At 55.4% G+C, this 27,707-nt stretch overlaps 1 protein-coding gene across 5 annotated transcripts in view; it reads left to right on the top strand.

Moving 5' to 3' along the window:
- ADCY5 (adenylate cyclase 5) overlaps positions 1-27,707 on the top strand; it is a 147,938-nt gene that overhangs the window by 108,292 nt on the left and 11,939 nt on the right. For 3 of the 5 annotated variants that reach the window (XM_072725187.1, XM_072725183.1, XM_072725172.1), the window contains 8 exons: positions 1,512-1,652; positions 6,098-6,120; positions 6,651-6,795; positions 7,872-7,969; positions 11,157-11,244; positions 24,117-24,233; positions 24,430-24,594; positions 27,390-27,565. In XM_072725187.1, the coding sequence (XP_072581288.1) occupies positions 1,512-1,652; positions 6,098-6,120; positions 6,651-6,795; positions 7,872-7,969; positions 11,157-11,244; positions 24,117-24,233; positions 24,430-24,594; positions 27,390-27,565 (953 nt within the window). The remainder of the gene's footprint in view (positions 1-1,511; positions 1,653-6,097; positions 6,121-6,650; positions 6,796-7,871; positions 7,970-11,156; positions 11,245-24,116; positions 24,234-24,429; positions 24,595-27,389; positions 27,566-27,707) is intronic. The other 2 variants (XM_072725186.1, XM_025990189.2) reach the window with 1 other exon arrangement.

The following is a 27,707-nucleotide window of genomic DNA, read 5'->3' as shown; positions in this document are numbered from 1 at the left end:
CTGGTCTGTTGCCTGAACCAGGTGGACATCGGGCCTGTCTCTGTCTCTCCATCTCTCACCTGTCTCTGCCCGTCCCTACAGAGACGTTCAGGTCTCCGGAGGACCTCCGTCCTTTTCCTTTCTCCTCCCTCCCTTTGTCCCAGCCCACACTCGCCCAAATATAAAACTGAATTATTAGCAGGCTTTGGCGTTCTATTTTTAATAGTGTCATGTTCCATGTTCTTAATTTTTAAAGCGAATGAAGAGAACATTTTCTATTTCTCCCTAGATTAAAATGCCTTTTACTGACGAAGCTTTCCGTTGCGTTGACCTGTTGGTCAGTGACCTTTGCTAGAGAAAAGCTTCCCTCTTTCTTTCCTGAGAAGTTTACCAAAGATAAAATTAAGCAGAGAGACAAAAGTCCGGAGAAAGTCTTGGGTGACAGCAAAGGTAGATTTGGGGGCTCCTTGGGGCAGGTGTCCACCCTGGCAAGGACGTCACGGGGCACCCCATGTGACACAGCAGCACGCGAGCTGTGTCGGGCCCCCACGGACCACAAACAGGGATGGTGGAGGATTTAGGCGCTCCGGCAAGAGCACCTAGTGGCTTATTTGACACATTTTTGAACACTTGCTTGCTCTTTTACAAGAGTATGGGTGACCTGACCTCTTTCCAGGCCCCCCTCCCACGCTCTCTCCTTTGCCAACGTAACAAGGTCTTCAGCACCCCCTTCCTGCCCCACCCAGGCCAAGTGCTCACCTTTTACCCTACGTTCTCTGGGTCATGTTCTTCCAACTTGAAAGGTGGTCCAGCAAGGACGAAACAGAGACAGAGAGTGACACCTCATACCCTCTCCCCGCACCTAGAGCAGTGTCAGCTGAAGCAAGCTGTGTCCCCTCCCCGCTGCGGCCCTGATCCAACAGGCTCCATCCCAGGCTCAGAGAGGGAGCTGAGGGGAAGGCCAGCCCAGGTCTCCCCAGGGCCTCTCCAACCTTCCGCCTGGAGCCCGTTAGATGGATGGACAGACAGATATCATGGTTGGCACACAGGAAGCCAGCTGAGAGAGGCCCTGCTTTGTCTATTTGTATAATGTATGTTGTTGTTCTTTGCATCTCAAGGGACCCAAGTTTCTAGAACCTTCAGGGCAGCAGGGCCTGCCCTGTGGCTCTCTCTGGAAGAACATGTCTGTCTGGGATAAGTTGAGTGGAGATTGCAATCCCTGGTTTCCTTTCCCGCCTTTACCCCGAGGCACCTTGGACATCCCTGCCCACCCCCGAGGATTCTGTGCTGATGACAGTTGCCCAAGACCAGCCTCCCGCCTAGGCCAGCCAGGACTAGCGTTGGGGAGTGTGAAGGGATTTAGGATGCTCTCTGCAGTGAGCTCTAGGCTCCAGGCTGTGCACAGAAGAGAAGGGTACCTGCCCCAACCCACCCCTGCACGGCCAGGCTCCTGGGAGGAATGAGAAGCCCCCCCACCTGGGCTCCTCCGGTAGGCTCTGCCCACAGGCTGATGCATCTGGTTTTTCTCCCAGAAAGAAGAAAAGGCCATGATCGCCAAGATGAATCGCCAGAGAACCAACTCCATTGGGCACAACCCGCCCCACTGGGGGGCCGAACGTCCCTTCTACAACCACCTAGGGGGCAACCAGGTGTCCAAGGAGATGAAGCGCATGGTAAGTAGCAGGTGGGGCAGCGTTGCAGGCAGTACTGTCCAGGGCTAGGGTCTTCCGTGGCTGTGAGGGCCGGGCCAGGCCCCTTGGGTTGCCCGACAGACTCTGGAGAGCCACCGAAGCAACTTAGGACGAGGAGCCAGAGAGCCTGACTTCTGACCCTGCGCCCTCTCCACGAGTCCTAGAGGCTACAAGCAGACCCCGAGTCCAGCCCAAACCTCCAGTAATCCCTCGGCACTGTCGGGTCGGGCACCAGCTCATCGGACGCCCTTCTGGCACCTTCTGCCTCTCCCAGGCAGCTGAAACACATCATTTGGCTCAGAAACCATGTCAGTACTTTTTGGCAAGTGCCAGCTGATGGTCCTCTTTGCCCTCTGCTGAGAAGCGCCCCTGCTGAGTGCGGGTTTCCAGTGGAGCGTGCAGGCTGGAGGAGCAGTGGCCGTGGTAGGGGGGCTGCCTCCATCTCAAGGGACCTGTCTGCCTTGGGGGACGGACATCCCCAGCCATCCCTGCGTGCACCAGGAGCGGCCTAATCCAGGGTGCACTGCCCGGGTTCTGTCAATGATAGAATGAATTCAGAGGGTGGGAGGAAGAGGAAGAGGGGTGATGGAGGTCAGGGTAGAGCAGCAGCAATGTTTCCTTTCTTTTTCTTTTCTTTTCTTTTCTGTTCTGTTCTTTTCTTTCTTTTCTTTTTTTTCTTTTTTCTTTTTTTTTTTTTTTTTTAATCTTGGAGCTTGGTTTGTTAAATCCAAGCACACTCCTCAGCTCCAGGGTAGCCTGGTTCTCAGGCAGGAGTCGCCCACCCTGAGAGGGGAATGGGTGAGGCCGGAGGGTATGGGGAGCTCTGAGTGTGTGTGTGTGTGTGTGTGTGTGTGTGTGTGTGTGTGTGAGGCCACTTTGTCCCTCAGACCCAGAGTACAGGAATAAGATGCTGGCACTAGGATCCCCAATTTGGGGTCTGTGGGTTGGACCAGGCTTTAGCTACAGCAGCAGGGACTACAGATAAATTCGTGAAAATCCAGCTGAGTCAGCAGACTGAGCCAGGGACAGGCTGGGGACCCGGCCACTCTGCTCCTTGCTAGCTGGCAGATAACAGATGACAAAGGTCTAAGGAAACCATATAGGGTCCAACAAGGAATGGAGCCAAGACCTCCATTTTAATTTTTGACAGTAAAGAAGCAACTCCTAGGACACCGAGCTTATAAGGGGGCGGGCGGGGGGAGTCTTCCTTCAGGGCTTTGAACTTGGGCTTCCACAGGTCTCCGGCCACCACTCCTCCTCCTTTGGGTGCCCTCCCCAAAGCAAAACACCGGGGGGACCCTTTCTGTTCTCACCCCAGCGCTTTCATAATCTCCCGTGGACTCTGTATGCACGTGACCAGGACTGGAGTGGGGGTGTGCGCAGAGAGAGGGGGACCAGGGTGCAAAGAGGAAGGTGCTCACCCAAGTGGGAGGGAAGAGGGAAGAAGACAGGAGGGAGACAACAGAGGAGAGCAGGAGACTATGGGAGTGAGGAGAGGAAGAAGAGCCACAAGCAGGAAGGGGAGGTACCTTCCTGATGGGCTCTCCTTATTTAAAATTGCTAGAAAGCTTTTTTTCTTTGGTGATACTTGGTTTAAGTGGAGTCTTTAGTTATTTCAGAGTCTCAAAGGAGACAGTTTGGAGTGTAAGCACTGGTCTTAGCAGATGCATTAATCATTGTTAGGACCAGGAACCTTGGAAGAATTAGCAGAAGGGCTGTCTCGGGGGGAGACTGGCTACAGGGCTTCTCTGTGGTGTTGGCTGCCTCGCCAGCAGGAAGGGCCAGGAAGGCATGTGGAAAAGCAGGGTTGGGGACACTTCTGCAGCAGCCTTTGGGAGAAGAGAGTCCCCGTCCCTCATCCTGGCTGAGCAGAGTCACCAGGAGCCAGCGTCAAGGACGGCGCCCGGCCCCCAGCGCCCCCAGAGTGCCCAGGCTGTGGACGGGGTGGTTCTGCAGCTGCCAGGCGCAGCTTTAGCATCTGGAGCTAAACTTGCCTGAAATCTTTGAGAAAGATGCACAAAAGAAGAGCTTCTAACCTGACTTCCACTGACGATGGGGTTGGGAGAGGAGATTAGGCGGTGGCTGGGAGCACCAAGAAAGTTCCTGACTTGGAGGCAGCGGTTTTACTTCTTTACATCTTGTTCCGACTTTGACTCTGTTTTTAAAATGTAGCGACGAGCTGCTCTGGTTTTGTGCTTAGGCACGTCTGTCATAAGGTCCCTAAGGGTACCGATTCCTAAGAAGGCTGACAGGAAGGGCAGACAGGGGCCTCTGCTCATCTAACCAGGGGGGCTCTGCGTTCCCTGCAGCAGCAGCAGGCTGAGCCGGTGCTCAGGGAGGACAGGAAGCTGGCCAGGGCGGGCGTGCAAAGCGGAGCCAGCGCCTCACGTGGATGCACGGAGCGGCCATGGGCTCTGCTCCTGCTTTTAGGTCCAAGGGACAGGAGTTGGGAACCAAACAGAACCCGCTCAGCTGAGCTGTTTCCCAGAAGTGCCGTGGTACAGATAGCAGGAGCCTGTCTGAGGATCCTCCTCGCTGGGCTGAGGACATTTGTCCTAGAACTAGTAAGCGGGTCGGGGAACTTGAACCTGGTTTGCTGGACTGTCCTTTTTTTTTAAGGATTTCATTTATTTATTTATTTATTTGAGATCATGAACAGGGAGAGGGGCAGAGGGAGAAGGAGAAACAGAGTGTCCGCTGAGCAGGGAGCCCAACCCGGGGCTCGATTCCAGGCCCCTGGGATCGTGACCTGAGCCGAAGGCAGACGCTTAACCGACTGAGCCCCCCGTAGTGGCCCTGGCCCATGTTCCTAATGACCATTTGCCATGGTTTATCTGCCAACACCCCAAACGAATGCTGAGCTCCGCACACTAACACGGCACCCAGAGCAGAACCTTTTCCCAACCAGCCCCAGCAGGCGACCAAAGGGGCACAGGAGAAAGTCAGAAACAGGTTTGTCGCAAACGTGTCAGGTCTAATTCCGAGCTGCAGAGACCAGCATAAGCATAATATGGCTCGGTTGTCCTCAGTCCCAGAGTAAGATCATCGCTGCCCCTGTGACAGAATCCAGCGCCGGCGACACACCGTGGTCTGCGGAGGGCTGGCCTGGCCGGGCTCCCTGCTGCCCCCTTAAGCTCGTGCCCCCAGGGATCCGGGGAGCACCCAGCATGGGCCTGCCCCCACGCGGAGCACTCACCTGAGTAACACCAACCTCTGCAGCCTGGGGCTGGGAAGGTGTCGTGGGCAGGTCTCGCAGCCTGGACAGAGGGCCTGATGATTCTCAGGGGACAGGGAGAAGGGTCCGCTTGTCCAGGGACAAAACCGCCAGGCAGCCTGGGAGTAGCTTGGAGTCCACATCCACTTGGATGTGCCCCCGGAGGCTGCTGAGGCCCCTGGAAGCCCACACCCGGTGCGGCGTGGACACTGCTGTCTCAGCACCTGGCAGCTCTGGCTCATAAACACCAATGTAAATCCTGCTTCGTTGCATTTTCACGCCACGTCTGCAGGGAGCATCGAGAGGGGTGTGTTCTCTGGGGATTCAGGTTCGCCTGGCATTTGCTGACCTCCACGATTGCCCAGCAGCAGCGTGCTCCGCACGGGGCCACAGGCGATCCCAGGTCACCTTCTGTCCTTGCCCTGGCAACTGAGCCTTACCGGGAACCGTCCCGGGGCTGTCGCTACCTCCTTCAGTGCCTCCCGGATTCTACCCCCTTCCCCTTCCAGGCGACCCACCCTGAGACCCGTTTTGTAGGCTTCATAGATTAGCTTTCAAAGCTAATCTATGACCCGTTCAAAGTAGGCTTTGGGTGTGCCGGCCAACACGGGACCTTCACGCTCAGCCCTGGGTGTGCGAGCAGTCGTCAAACCCATGGCGGGCAGCTTTCTCACCTGCTGGGTCCCCACCCAACTCTGGCCTTGTGGGAACACCCTGGTTCTCAGGTGCCAGGAGACCTGTGGCAGGTCACCGGAGCTTAACTTCTCTCAGGCTCAAAACTCGTGGACTGCCGGGAGATTTCATGTGCTCAGGGCGTGTGTGGGGGGGGTGGGGCAGGTGTGCACACATGTGGGGATTGAGCACCTCGTGGTTTCTCATTTCAAGGTATTTCAAGGCAGGACTGAGAGGGACCTACCAAGCCCAGGGGCCAGGAGGAAAGGGGGGGATTGGGGAATTGGGTGTGGGGACAGGAGGAGCTTAGACACATGGGTTTTGCCAGTGGCGACCGGAAATGGCAGTGTGGCTCCGCGTCTAGCACAGAGCGTGTCCCGTAGGAAGAGCCCGGCCGCGCCGCAGAAGGAAGGAGGGGAGAAGCCCTGAGCGACAGGCCTCCCGCAGTGCCCGCTCCTTGGGGCCTGCCTTCCTGGAAGCGTCGCTTCTCCGTCCCCTCCGTTCTCATACTTCTGCCCTTCTCTCCATCCCTCTCTTTCAGGGCTTTGAAGACCCCAAGGACAAGTGAGTAACATGCACTTCTTTATCCCTGCTGCCTCGGGCGGAGGGGGAGCCCCACATCTGCCCCAGAGCTCCGCGCTGCGTGGGCCCCGGGCCGAGAGGCTGGGTCTCGGCGCCACCCATCTGTCCTCCCCCACAAACACATTGCGCCCACGTGCCTGCAGCTCTCAGGAAAGTGCAGACCTTGCACGTCGTTGGTCGCCGGCCCCTGGCCGCATCCCAGGGCCCCAAGGGACTGTCCTCCTTTCTCCTCTACTTCCCGGTTCTTGGGGACTGACCCCACTGAGCACTGGGCGTTGCCTTGAGGAATGGGGCTTTGAGACCAGCACCCTGATGGTGAAACCTGCTTCCCGGAGGGTGCCCCGAGCTGGGTGAAAGCACTGGGGTGGCCCGTGGGCTCCTGGCCATCTGGGTCCCAGTCCCAGGGCCACCCCGTACCCCTCTTATGAGGCCCTTTCTGCCCGGCCCGGTGCAGGGGGCCAGGTGGGCGCTCTAGCGGCGTCCCCCTGGTGGCAGCCTCTCTTGCTCCCCAGGAACGCCCAGGAAAGTGCGAACCCTGAGGATGAAGTGGATGAGTTTCTGGGCCGTGCCATTGACGCCAGGAGCATCGACAGGCTGCGGTCGGAGCACGTCCGCAAGTTCCTCCTGACCTTCAGGGAGCCTGACTTAGAAAAGAAGGTACAGCACCCTGGGCGGGAAGGAGGTCCTGGGCACAGCCAGGCCCCGGGAGGAGGGCAGGGCACTGGTCGGCTCCCCGCCTGTCCCCGTCACCCCAGAAAGGGCCCTTCCGGGTCAGGGTCGCCTGCTCGATGCCGCACTGCCCAGGAGATGGAGATTTTAGGGAGACGTCCATGGTCGGAAGGGAGGAGTCCTAATGTCCCCCGCGCCTCTGTGTCCTTATCCGGAAAACGGGGCTGTTTAACCTACCGTGTCCACAGGGTCATAGGGAGGGTTAAACCATCCACGGATATAAAACACCGAACACAGTATCCGTGAATGGCAGTTGCTAGTTGTATCATTTTTGTTACTCTTGTCAACATCCTCACCGGTGGACACACACTGTCTCGGCAGGGGCAGTCGGGCCTCTCTGTCCCATCTCAAGTTGTGACTCAGAGGTTGGGCGACTTGCTGTAGGCCACCAGGGAAGTAGTGACAGAGCCGGGGCCGGACCACAGTGCAGGGTGTGTGGCCCCCGCCCCCCACCGCGGTTCCCCGGGGTTGGGTTAACGTGGGCTCACGTGAACTGGCGCCCTGTGTGAGAGACGGACCAGCCAGGCCAGCACCGTTCCAGCGGTAAATGGCACTGAGCTGCGGAGCACCCCCTCTGGTGACTTGGTGCCAGCGAGACCTCTGGGGGCCCAGCCTGTTGGGTGTCTGGCCCTCGGAGATGAGCTCTGTGATTTGGGGTGAGTCTCCTGTCAGCCTCGAAGCAGCGGCTGAGTAGGCCTTGTTCCCGCGGCCCTTGCAAGGACGGCGTAGACCATGCCCGGGTCCTAGAGTGTAGGTGGTGCTGGGTGATTGAGCCAGGACCCGACCTGCAGAAAGTTTCTGGTTTGACACAATTCAGCTGCCCTCCCCGCAGGTACCACGTTGTGGTGCTTTGGGCTGGTTTCCTGAGCACCGAGGCTAGCGCTGGTTCCTCTGGGTGTCACAGGTCTTGGGAGTGGGCTGGCCCCGTGTGCCTGGGGTAGAGCAGGGCTGGAGCAGATGGGGCCGGGCGCCTCCGCCCCTCTCACCCTGTGCCCTCCTCTCAGTACTCCAAGCAGGTGGATGACCGATTCGGTGCCTACGTGGCATGTGCCTCGCTTGTCTTCCTCTTCATCTGCTTTGTCCAGATCACCATCGTACCCCAGTGAGTACCGTCCCTCTGGCTGCGGGGCTCTAGGGGTGGGAGCGGAGGGCATGTAGGAGAGCAGAGGCGGGAGTCCGACTTGCTCAATCAAGGAGAGGTGTCCCCACGTGTCCTCGGTGGGACTGGGAAGCCGCAGTGTGACTCACTGTGGTTGACTCTGCGGTGCCCGGGAGGTGATGTGCTCCCTCCAGGATGGGAAACCTCTGCGGCCACTGCCTTGCTGCCCGAGCGACTCCTCAGCTCTTGACTGTCTCTCCCCATTGCAACCCACACCGCTGTGGCCCTTAGGTCACCCCCAGGGTTCACCACGTTTGCTTCCGGGTGACCTTTGGCTCTTGCAAAATCATCAACACATCCTCAAAAGATAAAGGTTTTCCCCAACTCTGGGTATTTCAAAGAATAGATTTCTGGTTCTGAAGGCTTTTCTCAACGCTTCCAGGGACCGGCCGTGTCCCTGGGAGAGGCCTGTGGCTTCCGAGGGGACCAGTCTGAAGTGGGCACTGGGCTTTCGGAAATGAGTCACACCGAGACAAGAAAGATGATTGCTTGTGTTACCTTTCTTATGTTTGTGTGTGTGTGTGTGTGTGTGTGTATTCATTTGTATGTGTGCATGTGCACGTATATATGCATTTGTTACTTTTTTTTTGCATTTGTGACTTTTTATTGTGCAGTATTTCAAACATACAGAAAAGCAATTAATACTATCAGCACCATCTCCTAGATGTAACTATCGCTGATGTTTTACAGTGGTTTCATCTTTATTTTTCTGACTACTTAAATCTTAGACAAAAGGACATTTTTTCCCCCTAAAAACTCTCAATATCGATATACCCACGTGGGGGGCATTTTCCTTCTAAACCACATTGCCTTATACCCCCGAACAAAATTAATACCCGGTCTCTGCAATCCTGTAACGCCGAGTCCGTGGTCACGTTTCTAAAATTGTCTCCAGATGTCACTTCGTAGCCAGGATCTACTCAAGATCCATTGGCTGCGTTTGGTTATGTCTCCTAAGTCCTGCTAAATCTGGAAGAGCACCCTGACCCCAGCACCTTCTACTTTTCATCCTGAGATAATTGTAGACTTAGAGAAAAGGGGCAGAAGTACTACAGAGGGTTTTTGTGCATCTTCCACCCAGTTCTCCGTAGCGTTGGCCACTTATGTAACCGCGGCACGCGGGTGGAAACCAGGAGATCAACACAGCAGTGGTGCCGTGAACCAACTGACCACCACCTCATTCCATCAGTGTTGCCCCCAGTGGCCTTCCTGTGTCCCAGGAGCCAGTCTAGGATCCCACATTGCATTTAGCTGTTCTTTCTCCGTGGTCCCGTCTCGTCTGTGACATTCCCTCAGCCTTTCCTTGTCTCCTGTGGCCTTGGCGCTTCGGATGAGTACTGGCCAGTCAGTTTGGAGAATGTGTCCATTGGGTTTATCTGATGTTTTCCTCTTAATGAGACTGAGGTTGCACAGTTTTGCCAGGAATCCCGCAGAAGGGATGTGTCCTTCTTAGTGCCTGTTGTCGGGAGGTATGTGATGCCTGTACATCCTAACACTCAGAGCCTTTGATTTTTTAACTACGCGCCGTTGCGGCGATGGCCGTCCCGGTTGTGCCCGCTGTGACTCCGGCAGGACACCGCAGGGCCCGGCGCCCGGCTCCACTCTGCTTGTGCAGCTAACGCCCGTTGCCTCCCACACCGAGGGGGCGCAGAGCTGGTGGGGCTGTGGGTGACACAGGACCCTGTTTTTTTAAATTTAAGTGGGGCTCCAGGTCTAGATGAGTGACCCATTTTTTTCTGTCCCATCGCTGCTCTTGGCAGTCCAGTAGCTTGGGTGCAGATAACCCCACCGGTGCGCCGCTCCCTGCTCCTGCAGCGTGGCTCGTGGCTCGTGGCTCCTGGGCCGGCTTTTCCTCCGTCCCTGCTCTGCGTGCGGCGGCTCCCTTCCCCCTGGCCACAGCCCTGAGCTGCTAAAGGCATTGGCGGGAGGCCGCCTCCAGCAGTCCTCTCTCTGCAGAAGCATTAAAGGCTGCTTTAAAGGTCTCTTTCCCTCTGAAGAGAGTTCTCTACCCTTGTTCTATTGGTTTAAGGCCCCAAAGTGCTGGCTTGCGGGGAGCCTGGAACAAAGACGCTCTGAAGCCTCTCTAGAGGTATCCACCTGCCTCCTCAAGTCCTCCGCTGGCCTTTAACCTGCTAACGACCCTGGCACCCCCAGGCCACTCTGGCTCCCTGAAAGGGGCAAGGCCTCCCGTAGGATGGGGCGTGCCTTAGCCAGCCCCTGCCCCAGGAGGGCCAGTGGGCCGTTTGGGTGGAAAGCCACCGGCCGCTCTGATGTCTGAGGATTTGGGCCCGAGCTGAACATGAAGATCACCTGTGATCTCCTCCCGAAGCAGGGACAGGGGAGTGCCTTGCATTTTCTTGTTGGACCAGCAGGCTGAGGAGGACTTGTTGTGAGGCCTGGCAGGGGACGGGGTTTAGGGACTGTGCCCTCCAAAGGGATACATTACTGCTGTTCCTCAGTGTCTGGTTGGGCTGCTGACAAATGCATTTTATTTTATTTTTATTTTTTAAGATTTTTAAAATTTATTTATTCATGAGAGACACAGAGAGGGAGAGAGAGGCAGAGACACAGGCAGAGGGAGAAGCAGGCTCCATGCAGGGAGCCCGACGCAGGACTCGATCCCGGGTCTCTAGGATCAGGCCCTGGGCTGAAGGTGACGCTAAACCGCTGCGCCGCCCGGGCTGCCCGACAAATGCATTTTAAAAATGATGGCCTTCTGTCCCGTTTCCAGCCCTCACAGTCACTTACCTAGCCTCGAGTAACTCCGGGGAGGGAATAACCAGGTGGCTTTTACAGTAGCTCCTCCCAGCTAAAGGAGTGCGCCTCTGGGTAGCTGGAACGAGGCAAAAAATCAAGCCAGTGACCCTTGCTTCTCCAATGGGGGCTCTGCGGGCTCCGCTCCCCACAGGGAGGTACAGGGAGGAGGCAAGGACGGGGGGACATGAGCCAGACCATCATGTGGGCGGGCTGGGGGGGTCCCCGAATCCGTCCGTAAGGCTGTGTAAGCCCTTGTCGGTGCGTCAGGGGCTGGAACAGACTGGGCAGTGGGCTCAGGGGAAATGGAGCAACTTCTCTTTCCTTCCAGAGGCTTTCAGAGCCCCAGAATCCCCCAGCTCCTCTCTTTTTCCAGCTCCGTGTTCATGTTGAGTTTCTACTTGACCTGTTTCCTGCTGCTGACGTTGGTGGTATTTGTGTCCGTGATCTATTCCTGCGTGAAGGTGAGTCTCGCTCGCACCTGAGCCCGCGGTCACCTTCTTCTCTCCCCTCCCAGCCCAACGGTAGGCGCTCCTCCCGGGAGCCCAGGAGTCCCACGTGGGATCGGGGGACCGTGAGGCTGGGGCACCACCCTTGATTGGCGTGAGCAGCAAGTGAGTCTGCAGGATGGGCTTTGCCAGCAGAGGCTTGCTGGTATGGGCTATTGTAGTCTGCCTTTGCGAATCTTGGCGACGTGAGGTAGTGTCACTGCCTCCTGTCGCTGCCCCCTTGGTGTCAGGTGGGATGAAGGAAGGGCACCTAGCATAAAGCCGAACGGGGAGCCGTGGTCAGGAAACATGTGCTGAAAGCGTGAGAATGGAAGAGACCTCGCTCGGCAACCCCTTCAATGTCCCCATGCGCCTGGAATGGGCCCAGGAGGGGACCATAGGGATGGTGGCTTTTGAGCACCCATCATATAGATGAGGAGAGTGGCCCAGAGTGGTTCAGGGCTTCAGACAGGGCCACACGGGGCATGAGACCCTGTTCTGTGTTTTTCTCCCATACCTCCTCTTAGGTGTGCTATGGGGACCGGGCCACAAGCCATTCTGGTCTGTGACGGAAGTCACTCAGGTTCCCCTTTGCCTTGTCCACCAAGCCTTTCCCTCATTTCCTTCCGTGGTGATTTAAGGCTTCCCTGACAGACCAGCCCTGGCCCCAGAGAGCACTCTGTCCCCAGGCAGGTACAAGCCCCTCCAGCTTCTGCTGTAACCATTTCTCTGTTCGTCCCTGATGCTCACTTGGAGCCAAGTCCCAGCAAGGGTGGGGGACAGGCTCCGCCATCCTTCCCTACATATACTGCAGTGGGCACCATGTTCTCCTTCCAGAGGGACTGGACCTTTGTCACCTCCAGAGTCCCCTTTCTCTTTCCAGCCTCCAAGCAAGGTATTTCATGAGACTGTTATTTGTTTAATTACCTAATGGCCGAGGTCTTGGTGGACAAACTGTCAGAATGGGGAGGCCCTCCTGGGAATCCTCTGGAGGGCCGGTGCAGAAGGGGACATCCACGGGGGGACCAGGGGCATTTGGCAAGTGGAGCTACATGCGTGGCCTGTTACTTTGCTGCACCATGGGATTTAACCCTGGTTCCCGGCCTCTCCACCAGCTCCGTCCTCAAGGCTCTGTGTTCAGTCGCAGCCTGCCTTCTGGTCTTGCCCTTGTCATGCCACCCCCCCAGCCTGCTTTCTTCCCCCACAGGGGGCAGTTCTACTTTCTTCATCTTATGGCTATAAAAGCACATGGTACACTCACCACAGGTGCAAACAACCCAAATATCTGTCAACAGATAAAGAAACAAGAATGGTATATGGTATAGATAATGCTGGAATATTACCTGCCCACGGAGGGCAATGATGTTCTGACACATGCCTACAGCGTGGATGAGCCTTGGGAGCATGCTTAGTGAAAGGGGCCAGACCCAGAAGGACATAGATCGTATGATTCCACTTGCAGAGTATCTGGAATAAGCAAATGTATAGAGACAAAAAGTAGACTAAGTGGTTCTAGAGTTGGCAGGGGAAGGAGTGGAGAGTTCTGGCTTCGTGGGCACGGAGCGTATGGAGTGGTGGAAAGGTTTTGGAACTAGAGCATTTTGGGAATGGAGTGGTGATGGTTGCTTGACATTATGCATATAATTCATGCCCCTAAGTTGGGCACTTACAAATGGTAAAAAATGGTAACTTTACGGTACATGTGTTTTACCACAGTAAAAGAGGTCACGACAACCAGCAAAAAAAAAAAAAAAAAAAAAAAAAAACCCACCATAGCTAAAAGTAAACATTCTTTCGTGAATGTCCAGAAGAATCTTTTCTCTCTCTAAGTCCTGAATTGAGGGTCCCTGGGTGGCGTAACGGTTTGGCGCCTGCCTTTGGCCCAAGATGCGATCCTGGAGACCCGGGATCAAATCCCATGTTGGGCTCCCGGTGCATGGAGCCTGCTTCTCCCTCTGCCTGTGTCTCTGCCTCTCTCTCTCTCTCTCTCTCTCTGTGACTATCATAAAAAAAAAAAAAAATGTAAGTCCTAAATTGAGGCAAAGTCATTGTTTGAGGTACTTGACTAGCTTATTCAAGTTAGGATCAAAGCCATACGGAGTCTACAAGTCTAACACGAGAACCTGGATTTCTCTCTTTCCTGTGAGCTGCCTCAGCAAACCTGAACAACCCCGACTTCCTCCGGTTTGCGTTCCCCAATTGGCACACGTATCTGGTGGTAGGGGAGGAGGAGGAGAGGGAGGAAGCTTCATTTCCCCACCTGAACTGGCCATTTTGAGTTCATACTGTAAAAAAAAAAAAAAGATTTTATTTACTTATTCATGAGAGACAGAGAGAGAGAGAGGCAGGGACACAGGCAGAGGGAGAAGCAGGCTCCATGCAGGGAGCCCGACGCGGGACTCGATCCCGGGTCTCCAGGATCAGGCCCTGAGCCACGGGGGCTGCCCTTGAGTTCATACTTTGATCCAGTGAATTCTTCTTTGCTGCCGTTGAAGATTATTTATGGAAATCATCCTGCTCGTGTTTCATTGACTCTATTTTGTCATCAGTGTCACACGCAATAAGCTTATTCTCGATTCCTTTATCCAGCCCAGCAATTTTTCTGACGGTTCTGAGGCCACGGTCCCCTGGGCGAGGCCGCTTCCGCCCTGCAGGGTGGAGCTTCCATAGACAGTTGCACTAGGGAAACCGTCCTGGGCGGCTTCGCACGTGTGGCAGGTGTGGCAGCTGCCGTCGGGCCGGGAGCCCGGGAGCCTCGATGCCCGCCCTGAGCTCCTGGCGGCCTCCCCCTCTGGTGCACCCTCTTCTCTGCAGCAATCCCCTCCTGGGGAGCGGACCCCCCGGAGCTGTTCGTAGTATGAGATCCTCCCTCCCCGTCGTGTTGCGGGTGAGCCGCCTGCACGCTGCGATGCGGCAGGGCCTGTTCTCCGAGGGCGGCCTGGCCTCCCCGTCCCCGCAGCGGCCTGGCCCGGCCCTGAATATTGATTTTATGGCCTTTCCGAAGGTGCTGCCACGGAGCTGACGCCACTGGAATTTCCCTTGTCGTCCTCCTTTCCCTTTGAAGACCTTTGCCCTTCGCCGGCGCCCAGACTTCTCCTCCTTCCATGGTTTTCCAGCAGCCACGGCCCGTGGCTCTCTGAGGAGCTACGGCAGCTCCTGAGTGACCCGCGGCCCAGGCCCGGCGGCTGAGACTCGGGTCTTCCTCACGCTCCGTTTGCTTCCCCGCGTGCCCCGGACAACTGGACCGACCTGCTCAAGTGTCCGTATTTTACCCTGTTTGAAGAGACAAATGTGAAGACAGCGTCGCCTGAATTTGTCAGAATCAGCTTAGTCGTCATAGCTGAGTGTCAGGGAACAACGGCCTGGGTCCCCGCCTTGGGAAGGTTCTGGAAGGCTTGCTACTGTGCGCTCCGATGGCTGTGGCGTCGCGGCCTGTTTGAGCTTCTCGTGACACGGTGAGGCCCAGGTCACACACACACCCCGAGATGGTACCCCGGTCTCCGGGCCTCACTGCTTCAGGGCCTCGCTGTCTCTGGGATGCTTTGCCCTCAGGATCATCCCTCGAGTGGTTCTTGTCTTCCGGGGCCAGTCCAAGTGACGTGCAATTGCACATCCCTCCTCCCTTCCCTCAGCACCCATGCTGCCCGGGGCCCCGGAGCTGCTTGTCTTAAGGAAACCCATGCTGAGGGGCCCCTGGGGGGCTCAGGGGTTGAGCAACTGCCTTCAGCTCAGGTCATGACCCCAGGGTCCTGGGATCGAGTCCTGCCTCGGGCTCCCTGCAAGGAGCCTGCTTCTCCCTCTGCCTGTGTCTCTGCCTCTCTCTCTGTGTCTCTCATGAATAAATACATAAAATCTTTAAAAAAAAAAAAAAAGAAGAAAGAAAGAAGGAAGGAAAGAAAAGAAAAGAAGGAAAAGAAAGAGAAAGAAGAAAGAAAGAAGGAAAGAGAAAGGAAAGAAAAAAGAAAGGAAAGAAAGAAAGAGGAAAGAAGGAAAAGAAAGAGAAAGAAGAAAGAAAAAGAAAGAAGGAAAGAAAAAGAAAGAAAGAAAGAAAGAAAGAAAGAAAGAAAGAAAGAAGAAAGAAAGAAGAAAGAAAGAAAGAAAAGAAAGACCCACGCTGAACCCCTCCCGGCCATCACGTAGGGTCCGCAGACTCAGAGTCTCACATTGGAAATGGCCAAAGCGGTGAAGTTGGAATCCCGTATGATAACCGAGCGAGGCTGGGCCAGCCTCCGTTGATTACCCCCGGGGATGGTGAGCTCACTCCCGTCCCCGGAGTACAGCGCCTCCCCCTGCAGGCGCCCCTGATGGTCCGTCAGCCTCCCTGTGGCTCCTGCCCTCGGCCGGTGAGGCAGCCGGGCCTACTTCTGACAGCGCCAGCGTTTTCGCTCCCAGCACCCAAACGGGTAGAGGAGGTTGGCTCCCTCCTTTCCCCACATCCTGGCCTGGACCCTTTACTGCATCTCGGGGGCTGGGAGCAGACAGGCACGGAGGTCATACCTGGCGCACAGCTCTTGGCGTGTGCGCGCGTGTGCGGGAGCGTGTGCGCACAGGTACATACATGCGTGTGTCTAAACCTCCATCCTCCCGGCGGCTGCCTCCCTCTCAGCTCGCCTCCCACGGGCAGCCGGCTGCCTGGGCTCCTGGGAGCTGCCACCAGAGCCGCTTCTAGGCTCTGCGCGCCCCGAGACGTCCCCAGAAGCCTCCTGTCCCCTGCAGCCTCCACGGCTTCGCCAAGTCCCCCCGCTTTGCCGACTCTCCTTTCCACCGCCCCGGCCTCCCTGCTCCCCCAGGCTCTGGAGCGGGGTCTCACTACACAGCAGTCCGCGTGGTGTCTTCTCTCCTGTGATGAGCCCAGAGCCCCCACACTCACCCTCCGCCTGCATGTGGGGTTCACGCTGTCAGGGAGACGGTGTGTTGGGGCCCGACTCGTGTTCCTTTGGGGACAGAGGACTCTCCGTTTGGGGGACACAGCTCAGGTCCCTGCGGGGTCTGGAGTCCGGCAGTCAAAGGTTGGGCCCTGGCTGTGCCACTGAGCTGTGCTTCCTCCGCCTCTAAGGTGAGATTATTACAGGTTATCCCCTCGTCTTGCAGGGGAGGTTAGGCAGCTTTCCCGACGCCTTGGAGCTGGGAAGTGCTAGAGTTGGGGTTGAAACCCCAGTGGGTGGCTCAGGGGTTTGGCACCTGCCTTTGGCCCTAGGCCTGATCCTGGAGACCCAGGATTGAGTCCCGTGTTGGACTCCCTGCAGGGAGCCTGCTTCTCCCTCTGCCTGTGTCTCTGCCTCTCTCTCTCTCGGTCTCTCATGAATAAATAAATAGAATCTTTAGAAGAAAAAAAAAGGAAGCCCCAGTGGTTCTTGACTCCAGAGCCCATGATCCTCCTTCTCAAAGACACTGCCTTTGTTAATATGTCCATTTGACCCCAGGGAGGGCAGTGGTGTGGAGCTTGGTCAGTTCTGCCTGCCTTGGTTGGCCTCTCAGGTTTTCCTATCTTTAAAAAATTTTTGAAAAGCAGTAGCCTTTTAAAATTAGTTTCTTGTCAAAAAGACTCTTTTCTTTAGATTTTTTTCTCATCAGATTTTTTTTTTTTTTTTAAGATTTTACTTACTATAGAGAAAGAGCATGAGAGAGAGAGGGCACAAGCGGGGCGGGGGACAGAGGGAGTGGGAGAAGCAGACTCCCCGTTGAGCGGGAGGAGCCCGATGCAGGGCTTGATCCCAGGACCCGGGGGTCATGACCTGAGCCGAAGGCAGACACTTAACTGACTGAGCCACCCCAGCGCTCCCTCTCTCATCAGATTTCAACACTTTTTTTTTTTTTTTCATCTCTGCAACACCCTGACCCCACATCACAGACAGGGAACCAGGGCCCCAGGCTGATCATTGATTTGCCTGGAGGCTCTCAGAGAGGCCAGGGTCAGAACTGCCCTTCACCTCAGTCGTGATTTATTAATTATGTCCCCACTCCTGTTTTTCATGTTGCATTGATTTGAATTAATGAGACTGGGAATGCACTGGTTTGGAATTTATTTTTTAAAAATCAATTCTTTTTCTGAGCTGTAATTGTGAGTGAGCAGCCCTGGAGTAATTGGTTTGCACGGGCACAATTCTCCTGCTGTAAAAAATGGTTTCCAGGATCTGCTTGCAGCTGTGGAGCGTCCCTGTGAGAAGATCCATCCCAGGTGAAGGGTTTTACCATCCTCGCTGGGATTGGTAAAGACGGGATTTAGGGAAAACATGCAGATGAACTTTTTGATTAAGGAGATGAGATACTCTAAAAACTGATTCCAGAGCAGGATGTCAGAGCTTCTGGAGATTTCAAAACAGCAATTCCTGGGTTCCTGCCTGAGGTTTTAAAGTCAAGAGCAGGTCTTTTTAAAGGATGACAAGAGAAATCGTCTTGTAGCAAGCTAGTGCATTAGGTTAAAAATAGAGCTACCCTACGGCCCAGCAATTGCACTGCTAGGGGTTTATCCAAAGGATACAAGTACAGGGATTCAGAAGGGCACCTGCACCCCAATGTTTATAGCAGCAATGTCCACAATAGCCAAGATATGGAAAGAGCTCAGATGTCCATCAACTGATGAATGGATAAAGAAGATGTGGTTTATATATTTTTATATATTATATATATAAATATATATATGGGGATTAATTATATATATATGGGGATATTACTCAGCCATCAGAAAGAATGAAATCTCGCCATTTGCAATGACGTGGATGGAACTAGAGGGTATTATGCTAAGCGAAACAAGTCAGAGAAAAGACAAATACCATACGATTTCATTCATGTGTGGAATTTAAGAAACAAAACAGATGAATATAGGGGAAGGGAAGGAAAAATAAAATGAAAATTGAGAGGGAGGCATAACATAAGAGACACGCAACTCTAGGAAACAAACTGAGGGTTGCTGGAGGGGAAGGGGGTGGGTGGATGGCGTAACCGGTTGATGGGCAGTAAGGAGGGCACTTGATGGAATGACACGATGGGTTTTTTTTTGTTTTATTTATTTATTTATTTATTTACGAGAGTCACAGAGAGAGAGAGAGGCAGAGACACAGGCAGAGGGAGAAGCAGGCTCCATGCACTGGGAGCCCGACGTGGGATTCGATCCCGGGTCTCCAGGATCGCGCCCTGAGCCAAAGGCAGGCGCCAAACCGCTGCGCCACCCAGGGATCCCGAATGACACAATGTTATATGCAACTGATGAATCACTAAATTTTACCGCTGAAACTAATAAAGAATAAATTTTAAAAATATATACATATATAAACACCCCCCCCCCCAAAAAAGAGTCAGTCATCCATTAGATGTTAAAACTACATTCTGGATTAAATTGTATTTTATTTTTAAGATTATTTATTTGAGAGAGTGAGTGAGAGAGCACAGGGAGAGGGAGAAGCAGGCTCTTCTGAGCAGGGAGCCAGATGTGGGGCTTCATCCCAAGACCCTGGAATCATGACCTGAGCTGAAGGCAGACTCTTAACCAACTGAGCCACTCACTCCGGCGCCCCTGGATTGAATTTTAAAAATAGCCTGCAGTTCTCCTGAACTTTAGGCGGCCCCTGTGGGGCTCCAGGTCTCACGTCACCAGGAGGCCCACACGCGTATCCTGGTCCCCAGCCACCTTCTATTAGCATTTACTAATCTTTGCCTAAATTTTACTGGTGGGTGCAAAATGATAAACCCTTCAGTTGATGGATAGGGTGATCAGGATCGAAACGATTTGAGTAGCATGGGTCAGGGAGATAGGATGGAATGGAAAAATTTCAAGCAAAAATTAGGAACCATCTGCTGTACCTTTTCAGACGAAGCTCCTCGGGCCAGAGCCAGAACACTTTCCCCAGCTGTGAAGCAAATAGATTCCTTTTGTAGGAAGTAAGGATTTTCATTCCTGTTGGCAACGTAGCTCTTTAAAAATGCAAATATTAACTAAAATTTCTGTTGAATTTCACAGCTTTACAAAGCACTTTAAAATGCTTCCCTTCATCGAGTCTTCATCGAGTCTTCTCCGGTACCTTGGTATCTCCCAAGGTACCGGAGCCCTGGATGCCTTCCCCAGGGTCAGACAGCGAGTACGAGCTTGAGTACGTTTTTTGATACGTGCTTTATTGAGATGCAATTCACGTATAGAACATTCACCTTTGTAAAGGTGGACGAAATTGTAAGGGTTTTTAGTACCTTCGTGAAGTTACGTAACCATTACCACTAATTCCCGCACACTGTCGTCATCCCGAGGACCTGCTGACCTCTTAGCTGTCACCGTAACTTCCCTGCCCCCCACAGCCCCTGGCAGCCTCAAACTCTACTTCCTGTCTGCCTGAATTTGCCTGAAATCCTACAATACATGGCCTTTTGAGACTGGTTTCTATCACTTAGCATCATACCTTCAGGGTTCGTCCACGTGGTACCGAGTGACAACATTTCATTCCTTTTTTTTTTTTGGCCACATGTTCCATCGTGTGGATGCATCCCATTTTGTTTATCCAGTCATCAGAGGAAGTTTCCACTTTCAGGCTATTAGGAATAGTGCTGCTGGGATCGTTTGTAACAAGCTGTTACATGCACTTACGTTTTCAGTTCTCTTGGGTAAATACCTGTGAGTACAGTCTTGGGTCAGATGATAACTGTGTGTAGCGTTTTAAGGAACTGCCAACCTGTTTTCCAAAGCAGCTGCGCTATTTTGCATTCCCACCAGCAGTGTTACGAGGGTTCTGATTTCTCTCCATCCTCACCCACACTCGTTATTATCTGACTCCTTGATTACAGCCATCCTAGTGAGTGTAAAGTGGTACCTCATGTTTTGGAATTGCATTTCCCTGATGACTAATGGCAAACATCTTTCCATGGGCTTATTGGCCATTTCTATGGATTCTTTGGAGAAATGTCTATTCAAATCATTGTCCCATCTTTTTTTTTTTAATAAAGATATTATTTATTCCTTCATGAGACACATTGAGAGAGAGAGGCAGAGACACAGGCAGAGGGAGAAGCAGGCTCCATGCAGGGAGCCCGACGTGGGACTCGATCCCGGGTCTCCAGGATCACACCCTGGGCTGCAGGCGGCGCTAATCTGCTGAGCCATCTGGGCTGCCCTCATTGTCCCATCTTTAAATTGGGTTATTTGTCTTATTGTTGAGTTGTGAGAGCTCTTCGTGTAAAGTAAAACCTTATCTGTAGTTCCACTTTCTGTGGTTTCGTGCCTGTGGTCAGCTCTGGCCTGGAAGCAGGTGGTCCTCCTTCTGATGGGCTGTCAGAAGGTCAGTGGTAGCCTCACGCTGTGTCACAGTGCCAACGTCATCCCGTCACCTTGCCCCATCACGTAGGCATTTTATCATCTCGCATCACCAGCAGAAAGGTGAATCCAATAAGATATTTTGAGAGCGAAACCACATTCACGTAACTTTTATCACACTATAATTGCCCAATTTTATTATTATTGCTATTAATCTCTTGCTGTGCCTAATTTATAAATTCAACTTCATCATAAGTGTGTATGTGCAGGAAAAAGCATAGTGTGTGCATATACACACACACACACACACACACACACATTTCAGGACTGCCTGCAATTTCCGGCATCCACTTGGAGCGGGGGTGGGCGGTGGCGCCTTGAAGTAAGATGGATAAGACGAGATTACTGCATTCTGGTTACAAAACCCATATTAGATATACGGTTTGCAACAATCTTCTCCCATTCTCTGGGCTTCACTATCTTTTTTTAAATGTACATAATACAAAATTTTCCATTGTAACCTTTTTTAAACGTACAGTTCAGCGGCATTAAATGCATTCACACTGTCGTGCGGCCGTCACCGCCATCCATCTCCAGAATTTCACTGTTCCAAACAGAAACTTTATACCCATTAAACAGTAACTTCCCATTCTGCCCTCACCCCTGGCCACCACCCCTTTCCATCTCTCTGAGTCTGGCTATGCGAGGTATCTTGTAAAAGTGGAATCCTATATGGGAGTGTGTCCGCACAGCACAGTCGCTTGAGCACCCGAGTCTTGGTTTCCACTCAAGTCATGATCTCAGGGGTCCGTGGGGCTCTGTGCTCAGTACAGAGTCGGCTTGAGATTCTCTCTCCCTCTCCCTCCGCCCCTCCCACTTGTGCTTGCTCACTTGCACTCTCAAATAAATAAATCTTTTTTTAAAGAAGTGGAATCAAAATAAATAAATAAATAAATAAATAAATAAATAAATAAATAAATATAAAAATAAAAAAGTGGAATCATATGGCACTTATCCCTTTGTGACTGTCTTTCGCTCAGCACACTGCCTTTAAGGTGTCATCCGTGTTGTAGATCGGGTCAGAATTTCCTTCCTTGAGGCTGAACCCCACTGGATGGCTATGCCCCACCTTGTTTGTCCATAGATAGACATTTGGGTCTCCCACCTTTTGACTATTGTGAATAATACTACTGTGGACATGAGCCTGTAATATCTGTACAAACCTCTGCTTTCTTATTCTTTTGGGTGTATATCCAAAGGGGGAATTGCTGGATCATATGATAATTCAATGTTTATTTTTTGAGCAACTGTCACATTGTTTTCCAGATCAGCTGCATCATTTTTCGTGCCCACCAGCAATGCATAGAGGTCCCGATTTTTCAATATCCGCACCTTTTTTACTTTCTTGATGGTGTTATTTGAAACACAAAAATTTTTTAATTTTTATGACCTCCAACTAATTTTTTTTTTTTTTTTTTGCTTGTGCTTTTGGCGTTAAATCTAAAAAACTACTGCTCAACCTAAAGTCACACAGATTGGCTTCCATATTTTCTTCTACAAGTTTTATAGTTTCAGCTCTTACATTTATGTCTCTCATCCATTTCAAGTTAATTTTTGTGTGTGATGTGAAGTGGAGGCCCGGTATCATTCTTCTGCGTGTGAATATCCAGGTGCCTCAGCAACATTTGTTGAAAGGCTGTTCTTTCCCCCATTGAATTACCTTGGCAACTTTGTCAAAATCAATTGATCATAAGTGTAAGGGATTAATTCTAGACTCTCACTCTGTTCCATTGAGTGGAATATTCTATTTTCCATGTCTACTAAGCAGGATTTTCGTTGAAGCTTGTGCTCTCCAAATCGCACATAGGTTTCCTTCTACTATGTAAGTGGTTTAATCAGATTGTCGTCTTTGTGACTCTAAAAGGAAGCGTTTTTCTGGAATAATGCCACAGACTTGATGATACACGGACATACCTGTGCTGGGGGGGCACCCCACTGGAATCTGAGGTCTTCACTGGCCAGCATATGGCGTGAAGGCTGTCAGGCCTCTATCAACTGTAGTTTGTCCTTTCCTATGGTCCCCTCTTTCCTCTGCTGAATAGGAGGTGGCCTTGTTGGAAGGGCGGAAGGGGATTTGGGTGGAAAAAATATACTGCTTCCCAACAGGCCCACCCAGCTCAAAGCCCAGCACCGAGGGGTCAGCAGGGCACTTCCTTGGTGGCAAGAACTCTAAAGGGTCTGAGATTTGGTTTCACCCTACTTGCAAGCTGGTAAACGAGCCTTACGCTGTCATGGATGCTGGCAGGAGACATGAGACTCTGGGTCAGAGACAAAGGATTCTATTACCCCTAGCACAGCAAGAGCAGTGACATTAACATGTTAGTGTCGGCTTCACAGAGCCCATGGGGCAGATGTGACAGGCCCACGTGGATGCTCTGCACAGAGTGAGTGTGGGTCACAGCAGGGGAACAGTAGACCAAGGTCCCGGTACTTGCTAGCAGGAAACCGTGGAGCACACAAGCCTCCTGCAGTGGGAATGAGCAGTCGCATAGCGGTCACACTGTGTCCTCTTGCCTGTTTTGTTGTTTGTGTGACCACCCTGTCAGCACGGGAGGATGGATAAGCCTTGTAGTCTGACATACACAGATGCTCAGGGCCCTGAGAATCCTACAGATGGGAAGCCTTCAGAGAAGGAAGTGACTTGCTGAGGGTCGTGCAGGAAAAGCCCTGTCTAGAACCTTCCAGGCTCCCGACCCAGTGCTTTTTCCACCACCATCCTCTGCCCTTAAGGGTTTCCATCCAACACCTGGCATTTTGGCAGCCGACCAGCCTCACCGGGAGGCATCGAGGGCAGAGGAAACCCAAATGCACCCCTTAGTTTCTCTGTGTCTGCCAACATCATTTTAAATCTAGGCTGCTTTGGAGGTGCGGAGGACGTGGTGGACAAAGCCAACTGTGGCAGCTGTGGTGACGGGGTCGTTTCATTGCCAGGACTGCAATGGGTCTTTGAGTGGACGTGCAGTTTGTCTAGTGGAAGCAGGTGTAGAAAGGTGTAGATGAGGAACGGATCCACGAGAGTCCTGAAGAAAGGGTCACTGAGCTTGTGTGTGCAGGGCCCCACCCTGCTGCTCACAGCTCCTCTGCCCCCTTCTCTCGAGCCCGTCCCCTCCCTCCAGGCCCCAGGTCCTCCCAGTCCCCAGACTCAGATCTCTCCCGCGCAGAAGCCTTCTGAGCCTCCCTGGGCGAGTTTGGGGCCCTGCAGGCCTCCCCAGCTGCCGCCTACTGTCCCCCCCACCCAGACCGTAGTCCCAACCGGCTCAGCAGTCAGGTGGCGCGTCCCCCAGCTTTCCCCTCTGCTCTGGGGGGTCAAGAGAGCATCTCTGCTCCCCTCCTGCCTCTCCCAGCCATGAGCTCCTCAGCAGGCCCACGCCCGGCCGTCGTCCTAGGGGCAGGTGCGCGGCACACCAGGTGGGGTGTGTTCAGGGAGCTCAGGGGGTTGCGGCCCAGGGACCGAGGTGGAGGGGAGGGCAGCTGCCGGCCGCTCCTCCGGGGCAGTTTGCAGAGGCGCCACCGCCTTCTGTTGTCTCCCTCCCTCCCTGTTGCCCTGGGGCAGCTCTTCCCAGCCCCGCTCCAGAGCCTCTCGAGGAAGATCGTGCGCTCCAAGACCAACAGCACCCTGGTTGGGGTGTTCACCATCACCCTGGTGTTCCTGTCAGCTTTCGTCAACATGGTAGGTCTGCGGTCGCACCGGGCTGCTGAGGCCCCTCACGCAGGTTCTAATTCCTGGCTCCGAGGGCTGGGGGGCCCCAGAACATTTGAGAAGCCCCCAGGGCAGGGCCAGCCGCTCGGCGCCCCCCGCAGTGTCAGGCTGCACCTCCCCCCGCCCCCGGGCTGGGCCCCACACTGAGCCCCCCTCCCGCCCCCAGTTCACGTGTAACTCCGAGGACCTGTTGGGCTGCCTGGCGGACGAGCACAACATCAGCACCAGCCGGGTCAACGCGTGCCACGTGGCGGCGTCGGCGGCCAACCTCAGCCTGGGCGACGAGCAGGGCTTCTGCGGCAGCCCCTGGCCCAGCTGCAACTTCCCCGAGGTACTGGGCACGGGGGGCACGCGGGGACCCCCCACCCGCCCCCAGACTCTCGCTCCGCGGGCCGGGCGCCTTCTCCACGGAGGAGCCACCCTGCCGGCCGCGTGGACGGTCCCCAGGCCGGGTGCCGGAACCCAACGGCACAGCGGCCCTGCAGCGCCGGCGGGTGGAGACCTTTCCATATGGGGAAAGTGAGGCCCGGGGTGGGGAGCCCCCAAGGTCCTGCAGTGAGTAAGAGGCACATACCAGGGCTTTCCCCCCGGCCGTCTGGGGCTGGGATCTGGTCTTAACCCGGGGCACAGGTCTGCCTCCGAGGCAGAGGTGGGCCGGGGGGGTGGGGGCCAGGCCTGCCATCACCCTCATCGTTAGCTGGAACGTTTTCGTCGGACCCATGGGTCATTGGGGTTAAAAACTGGGGCCAAGAACCCTCAGGGAGCGGCATACATTGAGTGCCTATGGTTTATGGGGTGCTTCATCCACCTCCTCCTCCTCAGGGAGCACTTTTCCAGCGAGTAGAGCAGCTGGGCTGGGCCTCTAGCCTAGGTGTCCGCTCCGTGTGCGGCTGCCCCCGACGCCCCAGCTGCCCCCCACCCCTCAGCTGTCTCCCACCCCCATGCCCCAGCTGCCCCCCAAACCCCCGCCCCAGCTGCCCCCCACCCCCCATCTACCCCCACCCCTCACGCCCCAGCTGCCCCCACCCCTCAGCTGCCCCATCCCCCATGCCCCAGCTGCCCCCACACCCCCATGCCCTATATGCCCCCCAACCCCCATGTCCCAGCTGCCCCCCACACCCCCATGCCCTGTATGCCCCCCACCCCCGCCCCAGCCGCCCGCGGGACTCACACAGAACCTGCGAGATGATGGCTGCTGTTGCTCTTTCCCGGGGAGGTGGCCCCAACCTTCACCCAGCTCCCAGGACTCCCGGAAAGGTCCAGAACCACAGTGAGGCCCCCGGGACGTCATGGTGCCGGCCTGACTCCCCCAACCCCTGGGAGGGAGCCCGATCCTTGGCCCCATAGGAGGGGCAAGGGAGACATGGCGCGGGGGCCTCTGCCCACCTCGGGGACGAGCCTTCCCGGCCTCTGTCTCTCGCACAGAGCCGGAGCCCGCAGGAGCCGCGGCCCGAGGCTGTTTGCTCCTGGACTCGCCCCTTGGGGGCGGCTTCAGGAAGAAGCCAGGGGATGGGGGGCGCTGGCGGTGGCTGCTGGGTCTGGCTCGGGAGGGGCGTCCCCCTGCCACGGTCCCACCGGCTTGGTGCCGCTGCGGAGCCCTCGGCGCACCCGGACGCCAGGGCCCTTGGGGACAGCAGCTGTAAGCCTGGGCCGCCCCCGGGCGGGCTGGGACCTTGGGGCTGCAGGAGCTGCGTGGCGCTGCCCACGTCCTCTGCCCCTGTCCGCCCGGCGGCGGGAGGCCGCCCCCCCTTCCCGGGGCCCTGTGCGGTCCCTCGCTGGGCTCCTGCACGTCTAGGGCGCCCGAGGGTCCAACCTGGGAGCGTCCTCCGGCGCCGTTTGGCCTCCAGCCCGAGGCAGCGGAAGCCAACAGGGAGGCCCGGAGCCGACTCCGGAGTAGGGCTGCCAAGTGCGCAAGGAGGAGCAAAGCTGCTGCTGACACGCCGGGACGGAGCCGAAAGGCACCCCTGGTGCCTGAGGTGCGGCCCCCCTGTTGTCCGAGGCCGAGATTGAGGCTTGGCGACCAGCAGGGACTTCCCCGGGGCAAGTCGTGTAGGGCCCCAATGCCCCGTCCGAGCCTTCCAGGTCGGGTATGTTGGGAATTGCGGAGCTTCTCAGCGTCCAGAGGGTATTTCACACCCGCGCGTAGGCCAGGCCGCACCTGGTCATGACGGACCATAACATTTGGGCAGCGAAGTACACGCGGAGTCTCAAGAAGCAGGTTAAAGACAATAAGCAGCAGCATGGCAGTTGGGGCAGGTTTGCCACCAAATAAGGGCAGCTGAGGCCTTGCCACCGCATCAGCCGTGAAACACCGTCAGGTTTCAGAGCTTTGGATTTAAGGTTGTAGGTCAGGGGCTGGGGCGCTCTGTCCCCAGAGCTCTCGGGGCGCCAGCCGTGCCATGGCTGCACCCCACCGTAGCAGAGCCTGGGGCACGGGGGTTCTGCGGATGGGGACGCGGAGGCTTAGGTTGGCCCAACGGCCCAAGTCGCACAGACAGTCCGTAATAAATCAGGGTAAACCTCAAGCCTGCCTGGCCTGGAGCCCTGCTCTAACCATCGGGCTCTCCTGCCTGTGCCCGGGAGCTCTGCCCAGAGCCGCATCCCACCCCCTCCGCCCCGGTAGCTGCCCAGGCGTCTTCACGTCACATCCCAAGTCTGTGTGAGCAGGAGTATCCTCAGACCAGTCCTCACCTGCGGCTCGGCTGGGGCTCGGGGAGGCTGGAGCTGGGGGAGGCTGGAGCTAGGGCTCGGGGAGGCTGAGGTTGGGGCTGGGGGAGGCTGGAGCTGGGGGAGGCCAGGGCTCAGGGAGGCTCCAGCTGGGGGAGGCTGGGGCTGGGGCTTGGGGAGGCTGAGGCTGGAGCTGGGGCTCAGGAGGCTGGAGCTGGGGGAGGCTGAGGCTGGGGCTGGGGGAGGCTGGGGTTGGGGCTGAGGGAGGCTGGGACTCGGGGAGACTGGGGCTCGGGGAGGCCAGGGAGGCTGGAGCTGGGGCTGGGGGAGGCCAGGGCCGGGGGAGGCTGGGGCTGAGGCCGGGGCCAGGGCCAGGGCTCAGGGAGGCTGGGGCTCGGGGGGGCCAGGGTTTGGGGAGGCCAGGCCGGGGCGCTGAAGGCCGCTGCCCTCTGTCCGCAGTACTTCACCTACAGCGTGCTGCTCAGCCTGCTGGCCTGCTCCGTGTTCCTGCAGATCAGCTGCATCGGGAAGCTGGTGCTCATGCTGGCCATTGAGCTCATATACGTGCTCGTCGTCGAGGTGCCCCGGGTCACGCTGTTTGACAACGCTGACCTGCTGGTCACTGCCAACGCCATGTAGGTGCCCCCCGCCTCGGTTTCCCCACCGGGTCTGGGGCCCTGCAGGGAGACCAGGGCAGTGGGTGGCTGGGAGCCTGGGCCGCAGGGGACTTGCCAAGGGGCTGCTCTGTGGCTCCCCAGCTGACCACCCGGGCAAAGC

This window comes from Vulpes vulpes, chromosome 1 (genome assembly GCF_048418805.1).
Source record: "Vulpes vulpes isolate BD-2025 chromosome 1, VulVul3, whole genome shotgun sequence".
Lineage (NCBI taxonomy): Eukaryota > Metazoa > Chordata > Mammalia > Carnivora > Canidae > Vulpes > Vulpes vulpes.
The sequence above is the reverse complement of the archived record's forward strand: the minus strand, read 5'-3'. Positions and strand labels throughout refer to the sequence as shown.